General features: G+C 44.6%; 1 protein-coding gene across 20 annotated transcripts in view; it reads left to right on the top strand.

Moving 5' to 3' along the window:
* Nucleotides 1-22047, top strand: part of KCNMA1 (potassium calcium-activated channel subfamily M alpha 1) — a gene marked incomplete at both ends in the record, with an annotated part of 758887 nt that overhangs the window by 361116 nt on the left and 375724 nt on the right. For all 20 annotated transcript variants that reach the window (XM_079697900.1, XM_079697893.1, XM_079697892.1 and 17 more), the window contains one exon: nt 18389-18450. In XM_079697900.1, the coding sequence (XP_079554026.1) occupies nt 18389-18450 (62 nt within the window). The remainder of the gene's footprint in view (nt 1-18388; nt 18451-22047) is intronic.

Below are 22047 nucleotides of genomic sequence, written 5' to 3'. Positions count from 1 at the left end.
TCATGCCACTGCATAGGGTGCTTGAATAGATAGGAACTAGCTATTGTGTTTTGGTGGACATTGAGCCATCATCCTGATGAGCAGTTCTCCAGGGACTTCTGTGTCCTTACTATCCTCATTCCTGTCCCCAGTTCCCAGAGACCAACATGTGCTGTTGTTAGTAAGGTTTTGCAGACGGAGTGCCACAAGAAGTTTGTGGAAACTCATACATTTACAGGACCCTCGTTTTGCTGAAAAAGATGTGGATTTGGTTGGAGCTGGGTGATCTCCAAACCAGATCCTACTTACACCTTCTGCTCTTGCCTGTTTCTCGGCAAGGACTGAGGCCTGTATTGCCACTGGCAGGAAGCAGCTGTCTACCCATTCGCATGCTTGAGGGCCAAACCCTGGACCTGGACCCAGAGGTGCCAAGGCGCAGGGGATGAGATGGCTGTGCTTGCTCAAGGGACCCTGCAGAGCCAGGGAACAGCCTGCCCAAACTACTCAGGCTACTGGTGCTCACATGGCAGGCAATGGTCCAGTCAGTGCCAGGCTCTGACTCCATCCTAGCCGTCACACTGTCATCTGTGTCCCCCACCACCCTGAGGTTCAGCATGCCACAGCCTCCCTGCTGGCCTCGGTTTCAAAGAGGAGTGTGGGTGTGTCGGGGGAGAGGCGGGCCTCCTCAATGACTGGGTTCACTGAGGACTGCTCTTCCAGGGTCACTCCAGTGGAGATGCTGGGGAATCAGGTAGTTCCCCATGCGTCAGCACAGAGCCCTGACTCTCCGTGTTGGGCTTCACGGACCCACACCCTCAATTGTCATTGCATGTTTCTGCCCTAGGATGCCTCCCAATCACTGCTCAGGTGACCACAGATTTCAGATACATGCTGTTAGTGGCTCTTAGCCCAGGCTGCACACTGGAATTACCTAAGGAGCTTTATTTTCTAATACATCAGAAAAGTACTGATGCCTGTTCCTTCCCCTCTGAAATGCTCATGTCATTGCTCTGGGGTGCAACTTGGTGATCTGGGTTTTAAAAACTTTTAAGTTCTTCTTGCCAGAGAGGAACTGATGCATTAAATAGACCTCTCTCAAAATGTGTCAGAATTACAGAGTATGGGGGCATGGTGTTGCTTGTTGAAAATGCAGATTTCAGAGCCCTTCCTCAAACCTTAAGAATCAGAATATTTGGAAATGTATTTTTAACAAACAGCTTCAGTGGATCAAAGAGATACCTGCATTTCCATGTTCATTACAGCATTATTCACATTAGCCAAGATATGGAAACAACCTAAGTCTCCACTGACGGTTGAATGGATAATGAAAATGTAATAAATGTCTATATTTATATATCTGTCTACAATGGAATATTATTCAGCCATAAAAAAGAAAGAAATCCTGCCATTTTTAATAACATGGAGGAAACTATGCTAAGTGAAATAAGCCAGACACATGAAGACAAATACTGCATGATCTCACTTATATATGGAATCTAAAAGTCAAACTCACAAAAGCAGAGAGAGTAGAATGATGGTTTCTAGGGGCTGGGTGATGGTGGGGTGGAGGGCTGGGGAGATGTTGGTCTAAGGGTACAAACTTTCAGTTACAAGATAAATAGCTTCTGGGGTCCAATGTACAGCATGGGGACTATAGTTAATTATGCTGTATTGCATATTTGAAATTTGCTGAGAAAGTAGACCTTAAATGTTCTCACCACACACACAAGAATATGGTAACTATGTGAGGTGAATGGATGTGGTAATTAGTTTGATTGAGGTAATCATTTCACAGTGTACACATATATCAAATCATCACGTTGTAAACCTTAAATATACACAATTTTTATTTTGTCAGTTATTCCTCAATAAAGCTTAAAAAAGAAATAAACAAAATAACATCTGTAAGTATTTGCTCCCACCACTCCCCTTTTTTATTATTTTGTGCGGAGAGCATATGACAGTGACACAGGCCTGAACTCCCATGAGTTGGAGTTCACCGTGGGATGAGGGGCTGCATTGCCCTTTTCACCAAGAAGCAATTTTGAGAGCATGTTGTGTTAGATGCTCCTCCAGCGTGCATATGCCTCTTCCCATGGCCTCAGGAACTGGTTTTAATGGACTGCTCTTGACCTGAAATCTCGATATCCACTTTTTTTCTTCTCAACGTCCAGTGATTCAGTTGGAGTGGATTAGTCCCCATCATCTCCAGCAATGTATTAGTCATATTCTGCCAGCCAAGACCTTTTTCAAGAAAACTCATTCATTAAGGTAGCCCAAGCGTCATAGAAAGGCTACCAGCTTCTGTCTTTCCTATGTCTTTCCTGTACTATGCAAATGGCATGAGTGTCATGTCATGCAGTTTCCTGTATGTGTGCACAGATGCACACGAGAGAGAGAGATAGAGAGAGAGAGAGAGAGAGAGAGAATTTGTAAGACATAATGGAGGTTTTAGACATCATCATTCACCTGTTGCTGGGTCAGGTATATCAGGTTATTAAACAGAGAACAAAAAATTTTTCTGATGTGGCTATAAGAATTCTAAACCATCTTTTCCCATCTTCCGGATATTTAACAGCCAGTGTGTCAGGATGCATTAGGCCTCTGCAAGCATCCAAGTGTCTTAAATTGGATGACCATATTCTTTGTCCTCCGCAAAGAACACTCCTGAGAACGAAAAGGAGTGTTCTTAATAATTATTCCGGGATACCAGGCAGACTGGAATGTGTAGTCAGCAGAGGCCTAGAGACCTAACACAATCTCTGCTGTAAAGATCTTCTAATCTTGGCTTATTAAAAATGGGATCAGAAGCTGATATAATAAGCAAATTCCTTCCATGGTATTCCTGGCCGGTGATCTCCTGCATCTACTTGAATATCCCCAGGGACAGAAAGCTCAGTATGACATATAGCAGCCTACTCCATTATTGGATGACCCTTACTGATTAGAATGTAATAAAAGAATTTTCCAATATGGGGTATAAAACTGGAAAATATGCTAATAATGTATAGTAAAGCAGTAAACATACACTGTCCATAGCGACGGGAGAGAGGGTTGCTTAGGGTTTGTGGGGCCAGTGGAGTCACTGACTACCTTTTGTGTCCTCATTTTTGGGGGGGGGGGTCTCCCATCACAGCCCTCCAAGAGCACTTTTCAGCCTTGCTCCTTCTTCACTAAGGAACTCAGAAAAAGCTGATGAAACTTCAGAGTTCCACCAAGGAAGGCGTGACGGGGGGAGTGTTTCTGGGACCTTGGGGGCCTCATAATCCCAAATTCAGGAAGTAGCTTTGGCGTCTTGGGTTAAAAGAACAAAGGCAGGGAGCCGAACATGGATTTGAGGCCCAGGTCTGCCTATTTCACAAGATATTTAAGCTCCCCATGCCTCAGTTTCTCCACCTTCAGAACGGAGATACCTCTTCCTTCTTGAGGACAGTGGGTCTTCATTCAGCTCAGTGTGGTCAGTGTTTCCCCTGCCCTCACCCCATGCTGTCATGGTGATGGGTAGCACCATCTTGGTCCCTCTGTTCACTCAGCAAATACACATGGGACAGTGGTTCAGAAGCTTTGGACATGCTGTTTTCTGTGTGTGAAATGCTCATCTTATTCTAGTTAATTCTTTCTCATCCTTCTTCCTCTGAGACGTCTCCGTGGACCCCGCAGTCAACAAAGCTCGCTTCTCCTCCTCATTAGCGCCCTTCTCACCATGTGCAGTTTTTACTCGTGTGACCATTGGTTGACTGTCTGTCTTTCCTCTAGGCTGTGAGTTTCATGCAGGCAGGGCCCGCTTTTATTCTCTGCTATATATCCAGGCATTGCCCATAGCTTGCTATGCAGTAGTCCCTCAATAAACGTTTGTGGAATGACTAAGGGAATGGTGGGGACACAGACGTGAATGACATAGTGTCTACCCTCAAGGAGATCATATTTGAGAGAATGAGAAGAAAACTGGTGACTACAGTAGAGAATGGGGAAAATTCCTCAATTAGAGTCTCCCCAGACTCCTTTGGAGGCCCCCCTCAGTGGAGCAGCAGAGGAAGGGTACTTTTGGGAGAAAGACTAAGAACTGTCACCCCACATGCATCTGAGTGGCTTGATTTTTCTTTTCTTTTTTAAAAAATTTTATTTATTTTTGGCTGCGTTGGGTCTTTGTTGCTGCACGCGGGCTTTCTCTAGTTGTGGCGAGCAGAGACTTCTCTTGTTGTGGAGCACGGGCTCTAGGTGCGCGGGCTTCAGTACTTGTGGCATGTGGGCTCAGTAGTTGTGGCGCATGGGCTTAGTTGCTCTGCGGCATGTGGGATCTTCCAGACCAGGGATCGAACCTGTGTCCCCTGCATGGGTAGGCGGATTCTTAACCACTGCACCACCCGGGAAGTCCTTGATTTTTCAATAGAAAAGCAAACAAAAAAGAAAAGGAAAAAGAAACAAGGCTTAAAAAAAATTTCAACCACCCTGTGTTGATAGCATTTACAACAAAATCTACAAAGGCAACTTAAGGTCATCAATGTGACTGCTGTGGGAGAGATGGTGTCAAGCAGACCCACATTCTTATGAAGGTGGGGCAGACCAGCGACTGCCAGAAGGTTCTTGCATGGGTGGAGCCCAAACAGAGGGCGCTGGTCTGTGCTCCCTCTGTCTTAGACATGTCTGGGGAGAATGGGCAGAGCCGTGGCCTTTGGTTCCTTTGTTTTTGGGAGCCATGTTGGCAGCTGTTCTTCTTTCACACTGTTTCTTTCCAGCAATAAAGGAAATCGTTTTTTGATGAGCTCCCATCTTCCCTTTGTGGAACTATTGATATCTTTGGAAACCAAGTCTCCTCAGCCTTTACAAATCTATAATCCTGGGTGGAACTAGGACTTCAGAAATCTAAGCCTACACATATTGGAAATGGGTATTTTTAAAATAAATTTATTTTATTTTTATTTATTTTTGTCTGCGTTGGGTCTTGGTTGCTGTGCGCGGGCTTTCTCTAGTTGCGGCAAACAGGGGCTGCTCTTTGTTGCAGTGCGCGGGCTTCTCATTGTGGTGGCTTCTCTTGTTGCAGAGCACAGGCTCTAGGCGTGCGAGCTCAGTAGTTGTAGCTCACGGACTCTAGAGCACAGCCTCAGTAGTTGTGGCGCACGGGCTTAGTTGCTCCGCGGCATGTGGGATCTTCCCAGACCAGGACTCGAACCCATGTCCCCTGCATTGGCAGGCGGATTCTTAACCACTGCGCCACCAGGGAAGCCCCTGGAAATGGGGGTTTTAATCATTTTATTAGCAGTAGTGACATCATATACTAAATTCGTGAGGTAGCTTTCTATGGGGGAAGATATGTCAACTTAATTAAAAAAAATCTTGCTGGCATTGACTAGCACATCAAACTAGAGTGTGAAAATGGTTTTGAAAAATGTTTCAAGATAAAGAGTTCTAGCCAATTTTCTTCTTCCTTCCAGAAGTCTTTGAGGTATGTTTTTATAGATATTTTAAGGGAAATTTGTCCAAATAGTGCATACCTAAAATAACCAACTTAAGATGTTTTTCCATCCATATTCAAAAAAGAAAGAATATCCTGAAAAGATAAACTTTTATTTATTTATTTATTTATTTATTATTTTATGAGGGTTTTAAAGCAGGGGTTTCTCAAAATACAGCCGTTGAACCGGCAGCCTCAGCATCACCCGGATCTTGTTAGAAATGGAAATTCTTGGGCTCCCACAGAATCAGAATCTCTGGGATGGGTTCAGCAATTTGTGTTTTAACAGGCCCTGCAGAGAACTGTGATGTGCACTCAAGGTTGAGAAGCACTCTTAGGCTGGGGCACAAACATCTCAAAAGGCTTTTGATGCTAGGAACCTCATCTTGGCATCTGTCATCCTGCCTTGCACAAGAATGAAAGCTGGCGTTCATGTTGTATAAAACAGGGGCCTTCTTCTCCAGCTTGGTATCCCCTTCCAGCTCAACCTCGAGTCCATAGTGGACACTCAGCAGATGGGTGCCATGAATGAGGGAATGGAGAGCGGAACGGGGAGTTCAGAGGAGTGAACGGAGTGGATGGAGAGGGGAATCTGGTGATCAGGCTGGAACTGAAATGCACTGCTGGTGGACTTCCCTGGTAACGCAGTGGTTAAGAATCCACCTGCCAATGCAGGGGACATGGATTTGAGCTGTGGTTCATGAAGATACCACATGCCACGGGGCAACTAAGCCCGTGTGCCACAACTACTGAAGCCCGCGCGCCTAGAGCCCGTGCTCTGCAAGAAGAGAAGCCACCGCAGTGAGAAGCCCACGCACCGCAACGAAGAGTAGCCCCCGCTCGCCGCAATTAGAGAAAGCCTGCGCTCAGCAATGAAGACCCAACGCAGCCAAAAATAAATAAATTGATTAATTAATTAAAAAAAAAAAAGAAATGTGCTGCTGGATTATGACAACAGAGCCCGCAAACCCCGAGAAGGTGCTGGTTCTCCCAACATGGAAACCGAAAACTTGAAAAACCCATACAAAAGCCTGAAGGATGTGCACCTCAGTTCTGCTTTCTCCTTGATCAGTATGTCGAAGCTCTTAAAATTAGGGAATAAATCATCCTTCCCACATTTTCTGGCCCCTGCCTTGCTGAAGGGCTATGTACCTAGTCGGAAGTCTGAAGCAGCCCTGAACGTCAGACACACACTGTTCCTCATTTTAAATGGCCTTGAAAAGACACGTGGCATTCCACAGCCCTCTTCTGTTCCCAGAGTAGTTGTGAGGCTGAGAGGCAGGCCAGCTTGTGTTACCTGGTGATGCTCACGTTCCCCCACCCCCTAGTGTGTGCCCCGTGAAAGTGGAGCTTGTGGTTTTCCAACTGTTGGTCTCTAGTCCGCCTGAGCTCCTGTTACCCTGTGCGGCGTTGTGAGCATCTGATCCTCGTGGGGTGACCGGGAGACCCATGCAGGGAGTGGGGCGGCAGCCAGGGCTGTGGTCCAGCCTTTCTGAATTAGTAGTGGTGCAGTGTTTGATGGGGCATCCAGTCATCACTCAGGGCAACCATAGTTATCCATGTTGAGGTTTATGCCTTGACTTGTGATTTTCCCGGCTGAGGGAGCGGAAATTTGTGAGCATGAGGAATGCTATCTCTTGAAACCTTCTACTTCCTTCAGAAAGGGTAGATTGTCTGTAAGAATTTAATGGTAAATATAAAAAATATTTTTTTTCCCCTCTGAGTAAGGGAAGGAGGGAGAGAGATCAGAAGTGGACAATCTAGTGCCTTCTCTTTGGAGACCTGGATTTCACTCGGCTGTAGACCTTAATAAAAGGTATTTGCTAGTTTCATTCTTAGCCCAGATAGTGTTTGCCAACGCCAACCCATTTGTTACGGTCAAGAGTCAGTTCTACAAAGGAGAAAATACAGTGTGATGCTTTCAGAACCAAGTCGTGCATACCGGTGGCCACACCTAGCATGGGTGGGTAATGGGTTCTGAAGCCTGGTCAGTGTTGGTGTCAATGTCGTAATTTCAGTTCAGTGGCTGTTCATCGTCTTTAGCCAACTCCCTTGGTGTTGAGGGGCTTTGATGCACTACTTTCTAGGGTGCATGCTAATCCTTTTAAAAAGCCACCCCTTTGGTGGCAAAATCATTACTGTAGAAGAAGGAAATTTTAGGTTGTTTCTAGGTGTGACTATAGGGTCCCACTAACACACTGAGGGCCTGTGACCAAGTCATTACTGCAGCTTGGCCTTGAGGTTTAGACTTGGAGAGCCAGTGCCCTGTGTCTAGTCCATTACCTTTTAGAGGAAATTGTTATGTGTTTTTAAAGTGGTTACAAGCCAAGGGCACACTCTTGTTATTTATTTTCTTTTTTTATTGTGGTCAAGGGCACATTTTAAAAAAACTCTCAATCATGTCTCGGACTTTAGCTACAGTTACCGGAAGACAAAGTAGGTTCTGGCTCCAGTCAGCTCCCTGATTCCTGAGAAAGTCATAGCCCACTTTGTGCATCAGTTAAAGATGAGGATGGGAGGGGGAGGGGAAGGTGGGGACTCATATAAGGTGTCTGTGGCTAAATGGGGAGAGATTCTGGAAACTAAAGGAGAAATTCGAATTAACTAAGGGGTAAGATCAAACATCCCAGAGAGGCAAGAATCCCATGTATGTAATACAAGTTTCTTGGAGATAGCAACTGCTATTGAAAGGAGAGATATTTGTATCACTCTGAGAAGGTGATTGTATTTGAGATTTGAAATATATACTGCTGGATTCCACTTGCCGTTTCTCAGAATTTTTCTTCCATTTTTTTTTCCTGTAGTAAATACACATAAAATAAGATTTTTATCATTATAGCCATTTCTAAGTGTACAATTCTATGGTTTAAGTACATTTGCCATGTTTACAACTATCATCACTTTCAATTTCTTTTTCATTAGCACAAACAAATTCTTTTTTTCCCTGGTTTTGTAAATAAAGTTTTATTGGTGCACAGCCATGCCCATTTATTTATGTGCTGTCTCCGCTGGCTTTTCACTATAGCAGGGGTCCCCAAGCCCCGGGCCCCTGACCGAACCACCAGCGGCCTGTTAAGAACCGGGCTGCACAGCAGGAGGTGGGCAGTGGGTGGCAGGCGAGCGAGTGAAGCTTCATCTGGCTCCGCATTGCTCTCCATCGCTCACATTACCACCTGAACCGTCCCCTGCATCACTTGCATGACTGCCTGAACCAGACCTCCCCACCCCCAGTCCGTGGAAAAACTGTCTTCCATGAAACCCATCCCTAGTGCCAAAAAGGCTGGGGACCACTGCACTATAGTATCAGTCTTGAGTAGTTGTAACAGAGACCCTGTGGCCTGCTGGCCTAAGATATTGACTATTCAGCTCGTTATAGAAAAACAAACAAATTCTATACACACTAAACAATATCTTTCCATCCCCACCTCCTCCAGGTCCTGGCAATCCCCCTTCTACTTCTGTCTCTATGAATCTGATTGTTCTAGGTGCCTCATATAAGTGGAATCATACAGTATTTGTCCTTTTGTGTTTGGCTTATTTCACTTAGCAAATGTCCTCAAGGTTCATCCGTATTGTAGTATGTGCCAGAATTTCCTTCCTTTTTAAGGCTGAATAATATTCCACTGTATGTACAGACCCCATTTCGTTTATGCATTCATCCGTCAGTGGACATTTGGGTGCTTCCACCTTTGTCTGTATAGGTGGCTTTGAGTGTATAGGTGGCTGTTTGAGTCCCAGCTTTCAATTCCATTTTTCCCTTTAGTATCCTCTAAGAACTGGCAAAATTTGAAAAGTAGGGCAAAGATGGCCATAAATTTAGTCCTTGGTGACAATAGGCGGCAATTGGTGACCTGACAGTGCCACAGAAGTTTTCTCATCCTATGAACCTAATTAAATTAACAGTCCAGTTGGCCAAACTCACATGCACTTAAACCAGACAATTTCTGAAAAAGCTCATTAGCTGCAGTCTTGGGAGCTCCACCAGCTGATGGAATGTTTTCCCCTGGGTTTTTCAATAATTAGACAGGAAAGGTCTTTCCAATTTTAGACCTCAAATGGAAGATTTTTGTCTTGTTTGCCAAGGCAGCGGTTTTCATGCCATTGGTTAAAATATGCAGAAATCAACCTTTAAAATTTTATGATGCAGTGGCCTAAGATTTCAGTGTCATTAAACCTCAACTCTCAGGAAGGACACAGGTTTTAGGGAAATTTTTCTGTCTTAATGTTACTATTGCTTTCCATCATTTCAGTTTCTTATTGCAGTTCTAAAAAATTTAGACCTTAGAGGAACACATTGAACTCTTCTGTATTTTTAAGTTGTGCAGAATGAGATGAGCATGGTCAATGAAATCCAGGATGTAAGACAGATGACCCTCCCTTGACAGCTGGGGACACTAACCTGCAGAAGTTCACACAACTCACCTCAACATGAATCCTCAGAGGGGAAGAGAGTAGGCAGCTGACTTATCACTTAGGTCCCAGATTCTTCTTTGAGGAGCATAGCAAACCAAGAAGAATCCAGACCCTCCGTATCTATTTGTATTAGTCAATTTCTCCTCCACCCTCTCCAGAAAGCCAACTGTTGTACTTAATTTGCCTGTATACCAGCAGACACATGGTTTATAATAAACTTGTTCTTAGCTTACACTAAGGAGGAGCCTTATTATTTTCCAGGGCTTCTCTGTATCTGTAGTCATTTTGAAATTACTACCTAATTTGAAAATGGACAGAGACCCATTGCTGGGAATGTAGTTGGTTAACAAATATTGACAGACGTCCAGCATTTGTGATTAATTAGCGGAGTATCCGTTTGTCTTTGTTGTGTGTGTGTGTGTGTGTGTGTGTGTACGTGTACATACATACATATATATATATTCATGTCCCATTTATGCATTTATATTTATATTATTTTGTATCATGCCCCCTCAGAACTTGGGCTTCCCTTTGTTCCCTCCGATTCCTAGTCCTGACCCTAATCTAAATTCTCAACCTCTTCACATAACACTCCTGACATCTCCCATCTCAACTGAACCTGTTTTTCTTAGAGCTGTAATTTCCCTCACTCCTCTGTATGGAGGTGGCTTGTTTCTCCATAGCCCAGGGATCACTGGACACTCTGGCCCTCCATTGCCTCTTCCATCCTGTGCAAAACCTTTTCTCTTGAGGCCCCTGCCACCTGACTAAATCCCCATTCTGTCTACTCTCCCTGCTGGTGTCATCTACCGACCTCCAGGCCCCTCTGGCCATCAGCTTACAGTCTGTGCACTTGAATGTGCTAGCTGGCCCCTGTGTGTCCCCCATCCTTGTCCTCCTGACTGCAGTGATGTTCAACCCCGCTCCACTTCAGCAGGGGTCCCTTGGATCCTGCCATCACAGGGAAGGATTTAAACTCCGAAGTCCCACTCAGTGAGGGTTCATATCCTTCCAGCTTTCTTTTTCTTTCACTGCACCCAGTCTCCAAACCCATTCTCCAGTCTTTTCTCCATATCCTTATTTATTTAACAAATGTTGATCGAGACACTTTGCTAGATCCTGGGAATTTAATGATGAGTAAAAATGGATATGCACCCTGTGTTCACAGAATATGCAGGCCAGTAGAGGAGAGGGGAATTAATCAAACGATTACAAAAAGAAACGTAAAATTGATCCTGTGCTAAGTGCCACAAGGTACAGACTGTGCTCATGGGGGACTTTCTTATATTATGTGGGCAGGGAAGTGATGGTGGAGTTGAGATCTGAAGGATGGATAGTTTGTGAGGGAAAGTAAGTCTTCCAGGAGGAAGGAAGTGCTTGTGCAAAGGCCCTGTGGTTGGGGGGGTGTGCACACAGTAAATAAGAACTGAAATTTCCATTAATTGGCGTCTAGAGAGGGAGAAAGTGTGAGATAAAGCCAGAGAGGAGGAAAAAGGCCAGAGTTTCAGGGTCTTCTAAGCTGTGTCAGGGATGTTTTTCTTCGTACCAAAAGCCATGGAAATCATTTGCAGCAATTGAGGGGGGGCCCTCGCCATTTTATATCACGTGTCCTGAAAATCCAGTCCATTCTACACTGAGTATGGCTTTATAGTATTGCATTTTTGGAAACACCAGATTTGAATGCCCACAAAATCACAGGCATTTTTTTAGTAACTATATTCTTTTATTACTTTAAAAATTATAATGATTGAAAAACTCCAATCAGTATATTCATCCAATGAAATTCTTTTTTTTTTAACATTATTGGAGTATAATTGCTCCACAGTGGTATGTTAGCTTCTGCTCCACAACAAAGTTGGAATCAGCTATACATACACACACATTCTCACATTTTTACTAGGCTTCCTTACATTTGAATAAAGCACAGTTTTACTCTTATCTGGAAGTCCCATGTATTTTATTTTAATGCTATAATTCTAAATACCGACTGCTGAAAGCTCCTTTTTTCTCCTTCCTTTCTTTCATCCTGAATACATCTGCACTTCAACTATTGTTTGGAGTCTTGGTTTCCAGTGAATCCACTTATGGCATTTTTGTGTAAGCACTTAACGTAAGTCAAATGTAATGCACCAGAATGTTAGGTTGGAAACTTAGGGGACATTTGGCTGTTTAAATGGTGCTGTCAAAATATTGGTTTTACACTTTACAAATCTTTTGTTATTTAGGATAACAAAGATACCTTTTTTGGTAGCAAGATTATGTCTTCTCCTATTGAGAACAGCTAATAGTTCAGGGATGAGAAAAACATACTACTAATCTTGCCATATAGTGAAGAAAAAGAAATCCTTTCCCTTTTCCCTTGAGAAAAGATTGAGACTCATTGTGAGCTTCTCGGGGTAAAACTGGCAGAAACATGGGTTTTTTAGAGAATCACCGAGGTAGGAGGAGAGGGGCCTGTGTCAGATCACCACTCAGTGCCCTGTAGCGACGGCAGAGTTGAGGCACAGACTCAGGAGGCAGCAGCTGGTGGGACTAGGTTTTTAGTTTTGTGAGATGAAAAGCTAAGGGGCAGCTAACTGTGCTACTGGAAACGCAGACTCTGAATCCGAGTGTCCATGGAGTCCATGCTTGTGATTTTATGAAAGAAGCAAGCCTCTCTGACACAGATCAGTGACACACGCTATTGCTATCATGCTGAATTATAATATAATTATGCAGAGATGGCATACAGTTGGCATAAAAGAGGTCTGCCTTTTGAAGCCAAACATTTTTCATCTTTCACTGTCTACAGTAACCTGTCAAGGTCCCCACTGGATAAGCATCTGTTCTAATCCCATTTCACAGATTGGGAGGCTGAGTCCCAGAGACATTATGTGATGTGCTCAAGAGCATGCTGCTTATCGGGCCAGAGTTGAGATTCAAACCCAGGTGGGCCTCCCTACTGGAGTCCTGCATTCTCCCCACCACGTGCCAGCCACCCCATGCACCTGGTGTCTGCCCTTCCCTGGACCAGCCAGGTGGGCCTGGAGCATCAGGAATTCTCCCTTCCTCCTCCTTGGTTTTTCATTCTCCTCTTCCTCTTCCACTGTGGGAGTTTGCAATGGCGGTGGTGTTATTTCTAGGCCCCCTCCTTCTTTGGACTTCGCAGAAGTGTCTATTTATATGTGTAGCATTTATAAAATTCACAAGGACTCCTGAGTAATTTAAACTTCTGGATTCCTTGCTAGTTGAGGGCAAAGATCAGGCCTGACTTAGCTATTTCAGTTTTCTATTTCCCTCTCTCCCCCTCTGGACCTCAAGCAGAGGAGTTCAATAAAGGTTGATTGTAGAGTTGTTAAATTTGCCAGACCAAACATTATAATTTGGATGCTGGAATGATGTTATCTCTCATAAACAAACCGTCCCCAGATTGTTTGGCCTTGGGAGTCCTCATGTCTTTTTTTTTATATGGTGAATTTTATTGTGTATAAATTATACCTCAATAAAAGAAAGAAATGTGCCTTTGGGATCCTATATCAAAAATTGTTCATTTTCTGAGGGGTCGCTGCTGCCAGTAGCTGGCTAAGCCCTGATCAAACATGCAGAATCATTAACTAGGGTCATTTGTTCTGCGGTGAGCTGAGTAGAATGTGTAAAACCCGCTCAGGAGAGAATTAATTCTTCCTCCTCTCTGTATTTTTTAGAGTACTCCTAGCAGGATTCTCAAAGTGTGCGGGCCTCATACATATGTTCTAATGGGCTAATTGTTACGGTGACATTTGTAAATTGATCTCTGACTTGAGCTAAGTGGTTTTCTCTAATGGGTCTAATTCAGTGACTCCCGTTCTTGGCCACACATCAGATTGACTGGAGGAGCTTGTTAAAAATAGAGATATGCGGCCTCCCACTCACCCCAGTTCTCAATTATCTGGTCCCCCGGTGAGGTGAGGGCTTTTAAGGAGAGCTCCTCAGGTGATAGGATTTGAGTGGCAGCAAACTTTGTGACCCTCTGTTCCAAATCCATGTCTGAAGGCCCATGTAGCCTTATGTGTGGGTTTGAAAGCATTTGGGCCTAAACCCGAAAGCTTGAAACCAGGTTCCAGAACAGGCAGTATCTCTGAAGAGCCAGCTTTCCAGATTCATTCACCTCCATATCGCATCAATGGATCTGTCTTTTCCCTGGGCAGCTTCAGTGACCTGAGGAAGGATATTCTGTGCTTCGCCATATACTGTTTTGCATTTTTCTGAACCTTCCAAGACATTTGGAAGGTTTTCAGGGTCTGCTCGAATTTCCATTGTGAAGATGGCTGTGTCTTTCTCCTCTCTGCTCACCATGTATCATCAGACTTTTGTTTTTATATAATTTTCCTGCTTTTTATAATTTTTATTATTTACTTATTTTTTTGGCCACCCAGCATGTGGGTCTTAGTTTCCCTGACCAGGGATGGAACCTGCACCCCGTGAATTGGAAGCATAGAGTCTTCCCACTGGACTGCTAGGGAAGTCCCATATCATCAGACTTCTTGTGTCAGGTGTTGGGGACAGGCATTCTTTTAGTATACTGGGTGTGTGTGTGTCTGTGTACCTAGCATTCTTCTGTACAAACACATGTTATGTTTGATCTTAGAGTTTTGAAAATAGATGACTCACAGGCACCATTGTTCCAATGACATTTATCAAACTGCTTTTGTTTTTAGGAATCTGGCACTCTATAAATATCACTCAGGACTCAGTACCACCACACAGCATACGGGTGTTTGCAGTAAACCTAAGAATATGGCAGTTAGCACTACGCAAGTTAACCAAGGTGACTTGGTGAACCCAGACTATGAAGAGTTAGGAAGGCTGGCCGGGCTCTCATGGCAGGCACAAGGTGTGCTAAGAGGGACTGCTCACCTCATCCCTTGTGTCAGACTGTGTCCACACACTCTCTTTTGTGACAGTACTTTGTAAAGTGCTTGGTCATTGTTAGGGGTGTTCTGCAACTCAGCTGCTAGATGGCGAGTGTTTCCCGGTCTCTTTTCTTGGTCTCATCTTACCATGTCCCTTGGGCTGCATTGCCCCTGGTCCCTAGGACTGTACTTGCTCACGGAAGGATTCCCAGTGGCCCTCCCCCTTAATGAAGGGTTATTAGAGTAGCCATAACACGTCGGAAGAAGGGACACTTTGAGAAGGAATTGGCTGTTGAGACAAGAACCTCTGTTGTTCCCGCCCTTCCCTAGCTCCTCCATTTATGTATGTCCCATCTAGTCCATGTCTTACTATATATTGACTCTACCTGTACCCTACAATTGAGCACTCATTGCATAATAGCATAGGACTCATCTATGTAAGGGTTACTGCAGAAAAAGAGCATATTTTATGACTCCAAGTGGATTTCTTCCTTTTGTTTTTCCTAGGGCCTTGTGCATAGCAAATGTGAAATACTTAGGTGATTATTTGGGGATGCTCTGTAATGTAACCATTACCACTTAGGCTAAAATCTAATCATTTTGTATAGTTGGACTGAAGTTTTTCATTTTTAGAGTAGGGTTCTCAGACAGTGGGGTGTTTGCCAGAGAGATAGAGATGAGAGATGCAAGATGAGAGAGAACTAGCCCTTTGCTAGGGCCCTGTAGAAGATTCATCTCTGTTGGATTCCTGTTTTCATGGCCAAATCCAAAGGATTGATTCATTATCTGCAGCATCTGGATCCGGGTTGACAATGTAATCAAGCCTGACATGATAAAGAGCCATTTAGCAAGTTTAAAAGTCGCTGGCATGGTGGCCTCAATACTGATACTGAGAAGCAGATCCTCCCCCACCCCATTGATCATTTTGCGCCTGGAGGCAGGTGGCTGGGGGATGAGGATGGGACAGTTCGGACACCCTGTACCTCACTGAGAGTCTTCCAGCTGAACCTGTGGACCCAGGAATAGGTCCACTCCTCAGAACCTTCAGCTCCTGGGAACTGTGGGGTCATCTTCCTCCTGGGTTTTTGTCCCTCCCTTATCCTGTCAGAGCGATGCTGATATTTGACTTTGCATCTGAAGAGAGCAAGAGGCCTCCCCTCCTGTCACTGGCTGATTCGCTTAAATAAGCTGCACATTACTCCCCATCACAGAGGCAGCTGGGACACATTCAGTGTCAGCTACTTTGTCCCCTCCAATGCTGGGAAATCATCATCATTGCAGGAGAGCTTAGATTTTTGAGCCCATTTCAGAATGATGCAGATACGGTGTGCAAGAACTTTTTCCCTTTCTTTTCCCTTTCTCTCCTCCCCTTTCCCCCATCCTCTCCCCTCATCTTCTCTCTAGCTTTAATGGCCTAGGCCTGCACAGCCTGCTCTGAGAAGCTCTGCACTCACGGATGCACATACACACACACAGAGCCAGACTGACAGAGATTAGTCTTGCATCAGCTGTTTATGAATGAAGAAGAGGTCCTTCCCCTCTGATCTGGCCACACCCCTTCTCTTTGCAGCCTTTTGAGAATGAGGTCAGGGCCCGGATCTAACTGCTTATGTCTCAGAAATAGCAGCACAGATCAAAATTAATCTTAAGCTACTTGATTTGCTTCCTCATTCAGATAATAGAGGGAAAAGCAGAGGCTTCTTGATGTTTTTGTGTATAACTTTGCAAGAAATGAATGAATAAGTGAATGAATGAATGAGTGCATGTGTGAGGAGAGAGCCTGAGGTGAGCCGCCAGGGGGATTAGTCATGGGCCGAGGGTCATTACTGACAGACTGCAGGAGTTTCCTTGGATTCAGCTGGAGCCCGTTTCAGTTTTTAAAACAAAATGGAAGAATAAAATCAGCCCTGGTGGTGTATTGTTTTAATATTTCCTTTCATAAGGGGAATTCATCAGATGCTATGAAGCCACATATTCCTTTTATAATATCCAGTTGTTTCAACTGTCAGTTGTCTGCTTTGTAGCCCACCGTCCATGGAATGAATGTAGCTCCATGGAATTTTGTAATATTTTAAGTGAATATGTATGCAGAGTTCATTTTCTATCAGCCAGTTTAGCTCATGTGCATGTGAACACACACATACACCACACACGACTCCATCATGCCTAATCGTCACATAAATCAGGATTCACCTCTATCCACCAGCCAATGCCACAGGGATGTCAATTTGAAGATATGCCGAAGAGGCTGACACTTCTCACACCCTTCACCCTGCAGTCCCTTTAGAATATTAGCACATCTACTAGATATTTATTGCCCCCTGGCATTATGTGTGATGGTGGTGTTTATCTTTTGTTCTCAAGCTTCATTGTTGGCTCTTGACGTCTTTTGTATTTTTTGTTTGTTTGTTTGTTTGTTTTTGCGGTACGCGGGCCTTTCACTGTTGTGGCCTCTCCCGTTGCGGAGCACAGGCTCCGGACGTGCAGGCCCAGCGGCCGTGGCTCACGGTCCCAGCCGCTCCGCGGCATGTGCGATCTTCCCGGACCGGGGCACGAACCCGTGTCCCCTGCATCGGCAGGCGGACTCTCAACCACTGCGCCACCAGGGAAGCCCATCTTTTATATTTTTGTACATCCTTTTAGTTGCACTCTTGGCCTCCTCTGTGAAGGACTAAATAAAGAAATTAGAGTGTGGAGTGAGGACAGAAGTGTCAGCATCAGCCTCATCTGCTGCATATTCATTTGATGGACTTTGCTGTGACAGGTATCCTTTGAAGGAGATGCCAAAACTGTCTTTTGTATCAGTGGTGATTAATTTTGAGTGAAGAGTGTAAAGAAGAACAACGTTGTCATATACCTGGCCAATCATATTACCTAATTTGGCTTCCTGTGCCTAAACTGTCTCCAGAATACCCGAGAAGTAGTACAACCACATGCATGCACACACATTCATGCAATGAATATAAATATGCATACGTGCGCACATATGGACATTTATACAGACACCAAATTTGTGCTTTTTGATTAATATTTCTTGTCTAGAAACTGAAAGTAAGTTAGTAAATTAGTGTTTGTTTAGGGTGGGTGGTAGGAACAGGTATTAACTGTTAATGGGCAGGAGGGATTTTTACGGCGTGATGAAAATGTCCTGAAAGTAGATGACACTGCCGGTTGCACAACTTGATAAATTTACTCAAAGTCATTGATTGAATTGTACACTTAAAATGGCTGAATTTAGGGTATGTAAATGATACCTCAGCAAAGCTGTTAAAAATGGATGTCCCTGTCTCTGAGTTCCTTTGGGGCCTAGATTACATATAATATGAAAAATGGTATCACTGCAATTTTTTTACCTGCTTTTTCCCCACTGAAGTGTGTTGACTTCAGCTGCAGAGAAGCTGGACCCTGAGATAACAGGGCCAGATGAAACCCCAATGCCCAGGGATACAAAAGTCTGCCCTGCGCCCTGTGGGCCAGCAGTGAGATTGCTGTCCACTGCGAGGTGAGGAGCTGTGCGCAGGTTCGTGTGTGGGCGCAGCAAGGGGGCGACAGTGCCAAGCAGGCCCCTGAAAACACCATGTTCTGAGCTGCAGCTGCATGTGTCCCAAAAATAAATAAATAAACTTCCCAGCATTCAGCTCTTAACTGATGGTGTTTTTCTCTTCTTTTGCAGGTGGTCTTAGTCTTTGCTCTCAGCATTGGTGCACTTGTAATATACTTCATAGATTCGTCAAAGTGAGTATTCAAATACGTTGTCTTGCCCTCTTTTCTAAAACCATCACGAGCCTTTACATTGATCAGTTGATTTACTTTAACACCAACCTCTGCAAGAGCCTCCTGAGTGTGGAAGACTTTTGGAGGAAGGCAGGGCTGTCTGTGCGGCTTTTCTGAATGGGAAAGCAAACTCTCACGAGGAAGGCTACTTTGATTATGCTGGCCTAGGAGGGCGGGAGAGGAATCTGAGGTCATCACACCTTTTCCCTGGGTATTACTGATTTTCACATAGCTGTTTCCTGGTGCGGTATTTGCATGGAAGATGTCAAGAGGTCAAGAGGGCTCTGATGTGAATTTGCAACCTCTGAGAGAGTCACGGTGTCCAGTCGGTGAGGGTCTGAGCCATTCTTGCCGTGGTGGTAGGATCCTTTCCTTGTGAGGGTTTCCAAAGCTTTACTCTTATTGGAGGTCAGCATAGAAAGCCTGATGCTATCCTTTGTGCCTGCCAACTGAATATTCAGCTGAAGCATCACTGCCTGGTGCTTCTTGACTTGTGAAGTTAAGGAGATGGGATGGAGGAGTTTGTGATGACTCCCAGAGGTGGAGGCCCATGGCCATCTGAGATTTCCTATAGTGGACACTCGTGCAGACCCCTGGGGTGCCAGCTGAGTGAACTGGTGCTCTGGGGTGAGCCTGGGGCGGGGTCTGTCTGAGCCATGGACAGAAAAGGCTTTGAAGGAGGCAGAAGGGGGCACTGAGCAGAGCTGCTAGGTGGCAGCCAGTTCTGCCCTGGTTCCTGCACGTGTCACCCCCTCGGTACATCATTTGTTCCAAACGTTCTGTCACAAGCTTGAAGTTGACAGCATTTGGGAAACTGGAGCTGAGCTGGTCTGACTCCTTTCTGTGGGGACATGCACCTGACACCTGGATGGTGGCCTTGAGCTCTTTGCCTACATCATCCACTGTAAGAGTGTTTTTGATTCCCTGAACTCTCACCCTGGTACACCTGGATGCTGGAGTTTAATCTGAGGAAACCTGCTTGGTATCCCTGTTGGCTCAGAGCCTGGTGTGCCTGAATTTTGAGCTTAGTGTTCTTTTTCTGTGGCTCTTTTTCTGTAGTAATTTCATGCATGCCTAAACTCTGAATTTCTCAGAGTTACTGGTCACCAGCCAAAGGATTTTGTGCATTTGGGTGTTGAGCCAAAATCATGCCAAGGAAAATAAAGAAAACATCATCATCTGTCTTTGGGAACCAGCCACATCTAGAATATCAGCGGTCCTTCAGCCCATCCCCATGCACAAGGCTGGGCTGCCCTGGCCCATCTCAGGTGGAGGGGCCTTTAAAAGTCCTCCAGGAGTTGAGATTCCACGCACTCTTCCATCAGCTCTTCCTGGCCGAGAAAGAGAAGAGTTTTTTTAAGTTTGGAAAACTCCAATTGGTATGTCATTGAAGGTAAGCCCCATTTAAATATCTCCTCTTAATAATTCTCGATCATATTTGAATTGAACCAAAGATCTTTTAAAGCTCCTGGTCTTACTTCTCCCTTTTGTCCCCAGGGGTGAGGAGTATTCTCACAAGTCATGGGGTGCGTACCCTGCCAACTTCTGTGCCGGGGCTCAGAAAGTAGTTTCCGGCATGTAGTCTGTGAGCCCCAGCAGGCAGACCCTTACGTGGAGGTGAGTGTGGTGATCGGCCAGAAGGACAGATGCCTTGGCGCCTTCTTTCCTTGTCTCTTCCTTTTTGCTCCTCTGTATTTCTCAGAAATAAAATGCTCTTGTAAGATGGATTTGAATTGTGTCCTTTTTTACAGTCTCTACTATGGGGCGGTCTTTTGCTCTGTAGTTCTTGGTGTTCTCAGCTCCGCATGAAAGGAGGGAAAGGAATAGAATCTCCCAAGGCAAGACCCTCTTCCCTGGATGCCCTGCACCACTTCAGTGTCCTTTGGATTTAGTTATGATTCTGCTGAGCCTGGGAAAGCCAGTACTGGGAACCCTCTCTGGTTCTGGTTTCTTTTATGGACTTGCAAAGAGTCTATTCTAAGGATGGACCTTCGGTCCTGTGCTCAGCTTTTCCCAGCAAAAATGCCAAGAGTCTTAGAACCAAGACTGTCCTCACTCTCCCTGGGGACTGTTTCAGCCTCATCCTAACCTCCATCTTTCTTCTCTGTCACTAAACTGAGTGGTTTGGCTTAGTGAGCCTTTTTGTTTATAAGAAGATCTTATGTTTATTTGTCTAGCCCTTTCTACTTTTCACTGGAATTACTACATTGGGTTCTGAGGTCAAATCCCGGGAGTTTGTCCTGTGGGGGAACTCATCAGCATAGTCAGTACCAAGGGTCTACTATCTTCCTGGGGAAAGCCAGTAAGGATGCTTACTGTGTAAGTAAGGGGATGAATTAAAGTAGAATCTAAAAGTTACCTCCACGATAAGCCATAGATACATTCCCAGGAATGAAAAAAGAGCCCATCAGATAAAGTATAATCAAGCATAGTAAACAAGAAAAGAAGTTCTATCCACATATAAGATGCAAATGAAAAGCGGGTAAGAAAGCAGAATGTAAATTCTTAAAATTCATCCCTCCCTTTCATTCAAAACTGTCACCGGTTTTACACACTTGTGGTTTGGCTGGCCATCTGGGCATCTTGGAAAGAGAGCTTCAAACGTCTCTTGGAAGTTACACTAAATCGTCACCCTGGAAAAAAGTACCTAGTATTCTTCAGATGAATTTTAGTTAGTATTTATACTCTTCAGATAAATAAATCAAAAGACAGTGCATAGGCTTTCCCTTGTGTGAACCTAATTGGGCAGACGTGGTCCGTGAAATGGCTTGTCTCGGAGAGTTTTAACCAAAATGGTGGGGAATGCCCCAGCAGCACAAGTTCAAGATGTGAGACTCTTTGACCTAGCCCTTTAAATAGTGCAAGGAATGCAAATTAATATAGAAAACAGGCTCTATTGGTCGGCTCTGCTAACTCACTGTCAGGGCAGGCCAATGCAGGTTGTATGAGTGGACAGGCAGTTCAGATAAATGTCATAATTGGTGGGTTTATGATTTTCTTAACCTTTCAAAGCTTATTTCACCATCAACAGGCAGCAGGTAAGTCATTTCCAAAGACTTCTTCTCCCAGACTTCTTTCCTTTTCCATTGTTGAGTCAGGATGGATCCCTGAGTAGGTCTTTTACATTCAAGGGTTTGGGAGGCCCTTCTTTGGGTGTAATTTTCTTAGAGTGGTCACCAAAGAAGAATCACTTGTGCAGCCTCAAGTGATTACTATCTGGCCGAGACAGATTGTGCTCAGAGCTCCTAGATTGGAAAGCCAAAGAGAATTACATGAAAGTATGTTAACATTATGCTTCATCATCCCAGCAGTAGACTTTCTAGAAACACCCCAGCAGAGGGAGATGTTCCACCCAATCTTTGGATGGACACAGATGTCAATTCCTTAACAGACACAGAGAAGCATTAAGCTCACCACACACAGCAGTTCCATCCCCCCAAAGACATTAAATGGCCACACGAGGCAGATACTATCCCAAAAAACTCCAGTTCTTTTTCCTCCTATTTTTCCTTCCAGTTTTATTAAGATATGATTGACATCAAGCACTGTATAAGTTAA

This window comes from Hyperoodon ampullatus (genome assembly GCF_949752795.1).
Source record: "Hyperoodon ampullatus genome assembly, chromosome: 1".
Lineage (NCBI taxonomy): Eukaryota > Metazoa > Chordata > Mammalia > Artiodactyla > Ziphiidae > Hyperoodon > Hyperoodon ampullatus.
This window is presented reverse-complemented; position numbering and strand designations above follow the sequence as displayed.